At 37.7% G+C, this 6,511-nt stretch overlaps 1 protein-coding gene across 2 annotated transcripts; it reads left to right on the top strand.

Moving 5' to 3' along the window:
- Positions 1–901: 901 nt before the first annotated feature.
- On the top strand, positions 902–5,687 carry RB195_012561 (uncharacterized protein; the record flags this gene model as incomplete). Of its 2 annotated transcripts, none has more annotated exons than XM_064201987.1 (10): positions 902–923; positions 980–1,590; positions 2,347–2,412; positions 2,930–3,044; positions 3,109–3,185; positions 3,622–3,725; positions 4,050–4,221; positions 4,786–4,863; positions 5,402–5,499; positions 5,555–5,687. In XM_064201987.1, the coding sequence occupies 10 exons, from the start codon at positions 902–904 to the stop codon at positions 5,685–5,687; spliced, it is 1,476 nt and encodes a 491-aa protein (XP_064057867.1). The 2 variants fall into 2 exon arrangements, with proteins under 2 accessions (XP_064057867.1, XP_064057868.1); XM_064201986.1 differs by having other exon boundaries at positions 4,786–4,923.
- Positions 5,688–6,511: the final 824 nt, after the last annotated feature.

Raw genomic sequence — 6,511 nt, 5'->3', positions numbered from 1 at the left:
GAATCGACGAATTGAAACCGCGAAACATGTATCTCAATGTTCGTATGGATGTAAGTATTACTTCATCGAGTTAATTCACCACTAATTCACCTTACAATGCTTCAATTCGTTTGTCATATAGGTGTAAAGGGTTGCCTCGTTTTACGAACTGAGGCTTCCGATACTAAGGAGGTCTATGATTCCTGCATTTAAAGGATTTGCTTCGAGTATCTGCTCCCTTCTTTAAAAACTACGCCCCTACCATATCAGTAGAAGGATCCCATCGATAGCAAACATCGAAAGTTCTCTGGGGCGTTAATTCGTTTAAATGGTGTATGATTTCATCGAATAGCTGAGATGTCCAAGAAAATCTGTTTCCAATCCCTCTTTTCAGTTTTTTCTTTGTTTTTTTTTGACTTTGAGGTCACGGAACTAAGCTCTTTTTAGAGTTAAATAGTAAAAGAATGCTGCTGCATAGAGATTATACCAATCCTTAATGTTCTATCCATAAACATGTGCAGATAATTGTTCCATTTTAATTCTGCCGCGACGTTAGCTTCATTTTCATTGAGAATACAAAAAAACCCCACCAAGAGAGAATTCTAGCTTTTTTAATACTCTAACTGAATCTTTGAGTCCTCAAATTCTGCTCCTCTAATACCTATTTTTTGTTCTATTCCTTTTAAATCTGACAAAATAGGACTCTGAATTCTCATTTTGCTAACAACAGCCCTTGTTGAAAGAGAAAAACATCACATGGATTTCAGTGTCATAAGATAGGAGAAAATTCCAGGAATCAATATTATATTCCCCTCTTCAGTGATAAGGTGAGGAGGTTCAATACTTGACACTAGCCCCGTAGTGCCTCATTTTTGGTTGTTAACCAAAACTGATTGGTCTACCTTCTCGGACTGGTTGACATATGGTTAATGAAAGGTCCACGGGTAAGGTTTCTTCTCACGGAAATGCACGTCCCCCGAACGAAGACGAATCGTTCCAGATGCAGGTTCTGAAGCTCAAATCGCTAATCAAGTCACTAACAGAAATCTGTTAGATGGGAAACGTTTCACGCACCATTCACCGTTTAACTCTCGACTAAATAATATAACAAGCGACCTAGATTTGACCCAGAAAGATTCGGTCACATCCCTACCAAACGATTGTGCTACCAGGAGAGATTGGGATGTGGTGACAGCCATTCTTGCTGAGGCTCAACGTATAAGTTCCGATTCTGCGCTGAAAACACCACGAGAGGATTTCGAAGAGTCGAACATAGAACTACATACTGCTGTTAGTAGTAAAAAAGAAGACGGGAAAGAAAGTGGAGGTGGTACTGGAATTGCTTCTGTAGATTTTAGTCTTACCAGAATGTTTCCATCGTTCTTCGGACGTTCAGCCACTACGTTACGCTCTGCATCGTCAATTATTCCTCAAAATTCTCGTCCCACTACCGAACTACCCTCACGTAATTCTACTTTCAAATTTCCCCAAGCGCCGAAGAAACCAAAAAATTCACGACAAGATGTGTTGCATTTCCGGTCCGATTATGCGAACAAATACGCGATTGGAAGTCGTCATACTGTGGATTTTTACAACGGCTCCTACGATGATGTGAGTATTATCATTTTTTCAGAAGGATCGAAATAGTGAATGGCACTTTATCAATAGATCGAAATTACTGATTGGGGTTTAATCGTTTCAAAGAAGGACTTAAATTTAGAAATGATAGGTCTGGAAACTGAACGAGTAATATTTTCTTTGTGGGGTCGTTGCTGTACTCGGGATCTTTGTTTATGGCAGCAAACACTGACGACTACAGTAATTTCACTTATGCAAAGTAGTTGAGTGCTTGCAGACTAATCGTGTTACGGTTACCTTTCGAAATTTTACATATATCTAGAATGAAATTCACCATTTTTCAAAACAGCGCATGCAAGTTCTACCTAAAAGAGCGAAAATGCGATTCTGCCTTTTCTTCGAATCATTTTCCAACGCAATAATCGATCAATAACACATCGATAGGCTCCTCCGAGCTCTTTTTCCTTGCTTTTTTTTTGGCAATTATTCTTTTTGTTTTGTTTTGTAATTTTATTTTTTCTCTATCAAATACAATGATCCTAGCAGAGTCCCTCTTTTTTGCATTTACCGTTTCTTCCCTCGGTAAGGGTACTCTGAAATTTTATTTTGTGAGAATTGTGCTCACCCCATTTTTTCCTTTCTTCATTGTGCATAACAAGTGTCCTTCGTGCTTGTGGTCTCAACAGTATCTTAAAATTTTTTGTAGAGGAAATATTATGATGAAATAAAGAGCAAAACAAAGCATGTGGCTGAACGATGAAAATGAGTCATAATTTAATGGAATTTTAGGTTCAACGTGAAGCGAAGAGCGTAGTGAAGTTACTTATTGTATTTATCCACGATCCAAACAATGAGGTTAGACGTGTAGGATATTTTCTACTGCCGTTAGTGTATCAATTTATGATAAGATTCTATATACCGTTAAGGTTTCATATCTCTTAGAACATTTAACACATCACAAGACATTCTTTAATATCTGTTTTATTCTCTCAATTCTTCCAATCCTCAAAATGTTCGAGAGTGATAACGTTGAAGAAAAATATATATTTAAAAAATTCTGTGGAACATTTCTATAAAGAATAGTCCTCAGATGAAACAAATGCTTGTGTGAGATTAGGAATCCATTTGAAATGACAAAAATACTAGTTACTAGTGTTTACTAGTGTTCTGTTTTTTTCTCTTACAGTTAAAACGAACTACGTATATTCTGGTACAGTTGCGTGAACGTGGTACCCTCACCAACTGCAATCTGACTGCACAATTGATCGAGAGTCCCATCGCATCATTTTAAGAGCTCTTGCTTACACAATTGTACCAAAAATCAGTACGTTTTCGATCCTAGCTGACTTATTTCAGAAAGTTTTCTTTGCAGGATTCTAAGAAGCTCATTCATGAGACTCTCAATTCGAGAGAATTCAACAGATTCGTCATTAGCAACGAGGTTATTGTTTGGGGAGTTGCAAGTGATTCCGAAGAAGGAAAGTACGGTACTGTTTGGTACGGTGGGACGATACTGTATGAGAAGCTTCATTTTAAAACTTTTCCTTTTAGTAGCGTACAACTTGCATGTGTACAAGTTCCCTTTCGTAACTATGATGTGTCCACGAGTGGATAATCGAATGTTTACTGTAAGGAGTTACCTACTTACATTCCATTTTTCACAAGCTCCCATTCAAGAATCTTAACGAGGGAGATGATACGCTCTTTTCCTTCTCGTGATTTTCGTGAAGAACTTCTTTCGGAGTCAAAGCTGCGCTGGAAGTTTTCGATGCTGGATCCTACTCGTTGGCTGCGACGTGCATAGTTTTTCTGAAGAGCAGCAGAAAATGCGAATCATTTCCCACATATCCAGGAATTACCGGCGTTCAAATGGGGAAATTAATTATATTTAAATTTGTAAATGAAACATGTGAAATATATTGTGTTACGTAGGTGTATTTGTTGAATTTAACCATAAAACCACACTTTAAGCACTCCTACGTATGTAAGGAGTTGTCTTGTCCGGTAAATTGATGTCTGTTTCTCCTGCGTTTGTAAGAGCTGTTTAAAAGAGCTTTCATTAAGGTGCGTCGTTGCTCTGGATTCATTTCTGCCGTGGATTTAGTCAAGAAACTCCAAGAATCGGTTGATATTACGAAGGATGATATCAAGGCGTTAAGAGAGCAACGGTGAGTACTTCACACGTTGACGACAATGTCCGACGATGCCCTCGGATACTTTTTTCTCACATGGGACAAAGCCTGATATTGGGAACAGCATAAAAATACTTTATGAGGATTTATCAGATATTTAATGGTATTCGATATCTGGTTTTTCGGACATTGCCCGATGATACCGTCGGATATTCGGCACGGGAAAAAATTCTTAAGAAATATGCGATAGAAAAGTCGCTTGGTCGACCGTATTTTAGGAGTACTTCAATCCTGTTCTAAAGAACTTAGAGAATAAGAATCTCTACCATGATGAGTTCGTAGTAATCAAGGAATTTTCAGAGACAAACTCCACAAGTATCGTCAAATTAAAGAAGAACAAGAGCGAGAATATAAGGAGAGTGTGGAGCGAGACAAACGAAGAATGCTGGAGGCTAAAAAAGTACAACGAGAAAAACAAGAAGCCGAGGAGAAAGAGCGGAAAAGACTTAACGACATTGAAGAACGAAGAAAAGTAAGCTCCTTATATCCTTAAATATCCTAGTATCAATAAAATATTCCTAAGCACTCTCGGATGTTTCGGATGTTGGATTTCTTCCAGTAGGTAGTGTTCGGCACCTTCACAGATTCCATAACGAAAATGTGAAACGGTGAGAGTCTCAAAATCAAAAGCTTTAGAAGCAAGAATCACCAGTTTCCTGAATGAAGTAGTTCGTTAAACCTGTGAATCTGATTTTAATGTAAGGGTAAAAATGAATCATCTGTGAAATTACCAGATAAAGCAACTCTGCTTGCATCCACTGTATGTTATTGCCCATAGATATATGCTTATTGATTAATAAAATCTACTTGACACTGTCCCAATTCGTCATTCTTCCTCTGTGGGTGTAAAGAGTTGCCTCGTTGGGTGATTTGATTCCTCTGACTCTTTGGCTTGCAAACAAACTTTCGCGTTTTCGTTGTGGCACCTAAAAATTTCGTAGCGAACTCTAATTACTAGTACAGAAAAGCAGGCATCAATCCTTGAAGGGTTCGTTCAGTCCGAAACTTGCACGTTATGTTACTCGCTACATTCCAGATAATAGCAGCACAACGAGAGCGCCTACGGCAACAGTTGAGCGAGCAACCTGTCGGTGGTGAGGTGGTCCGTATACAGGTCAGATTCCCGTCCGGTGTGAAATTTTCGAAACAATTTGCAGTTGAGGATAGTTTAGAGGTTGGTTTTTGGGAAGATTTTAGAAGACATACTGCTTTTACCTCACGATTCCCTTTCGCGTCCTAGCAAAGACGTTTTCACTGTCAAATACTGGCAAAAAAAAATGAAACAAAGCTTCAGTTTTCAGTTAAAGGTCGACGAAATTATGTATTGTGACTAGTTATTTGGTAGTGAGCTGCAATACTTTAAGTGTTTATTAATTATTCACGAAGAAAAGAGGTTTCGAGGTTCATATTAAAAGAGTGGATCGTTTCGCCGTTTTTTAAGTTAACTGAAAAAGACAACCACATCACCAATTAAATGGTGAAAATTGCTTGTCAACAAAATTTTAATTATTCTGCAACGCGCATGTCAGATTTTTCTATTCTACTTCTTCTCATATTGTAGATCTACAACGCTCTAATTATCTTCAATCTTTTAAAATTTGATTTCTAAAAATAGTCTTTCCCAAAATTCTTTGTAAAAATGACCACTGCAGAAACTCTTTGCCGCAATAATTTGCCACGAAACGTGTCCGGATTTCTTCACCGTGTTCTCTGGATTTCCACGCTGCCAGATCCATTGTGCTCCGAAATGGTGCGCGCTTTGGGAACCGTTTCTTCTTTTCTCTTCGAATATACTATTTGTTCAGGTATCACTCACTGCTCTCACAGCAACTCTTGGATGACGGCCAGGCTCCGACCAAGTTTCACCCCGCATCCTCATTCAAGGAAGCGGGACTGAAGAAAGCGGTCGGGGTATTTGTGAACAATTGTGGGACGTGACTGAATCTGAACTGATAAATAAAAAAAAAGAAATAAACAGTAATAAATCCACAGTTAATGGTAATAATTAAACATTGGATTAATTTCTTTCTCCATTTACACCCATGTCCAATAAGGTGCACAGAATGTATCCATCATATCCGTGGACGGCTATATTGACAATGATTGCTCCACGTGTTGACCGTATCTATTCAACTCTTCCAAGTGGTTATCCGAGACCACTAGGAGCGTCATCAGCGAAAGTCAGCTAACGATATTTTCCGTATTATTTGCACATGATGACTGATCGATGGGATTACGTAGGATCAACTGAAGAGTGCTTAGCACTTCTAGAGGATATGGGCACATTTGGTTAACAATAGGGGAACGAATGTTTTCTTTAGTTCGATCATAGTACGAATATATAATAATAGGAGAATTTCCAGAGTTTCTCAGGAAATCTTGCTTATTGAACTTGATAATTAATTTCATTAAAACCACATGCATTTGGTTGTGCTATAAGTTCGTCCGATTTTTTGTGCGTACTTTTTTTCTGAACAAGCAACCTATTTTTCGAGTACATATTTCTATTTGTTTTATTTATATATGATCTCTATTAGTTTTTCGAGGTAGAACATTGATTCTTCTTCTTCACAAAAAAAAGAAGTATGTATATAATATAATATAATATAATATAATTAATGAATAATAAATTTTTAAAGGAAAGAAAAACGAAAATCAAGGAAGGTCACAAGAGGTGAGAGGCAATAAAGTAAGTAAAAGTATTGAATATATCCTAAAGAAGTAGACCAGGGAATGTAATACTTAATAATACCATCAAGAGG

Source organism: Necator americanus, chromosome V (genome assembly GCF_031761385.1).
Source record: "Necator americanus strain Aroian chromosome V, whole genome shotgun sequence".
In the NCBI taxonomy this organism is placed as follows: domain Eukaryota; kingdom Metazoa; phylum Nematoda; class Chromadorea; order Rhabditida; family Ancylostomatidae; genus Necator; species Necator americanus.
The sequence above is the reverse complement of the archived record's forward strand: the minus strand, read 5'-3'. Positions and strand labels throughout refer to the sequence as shown.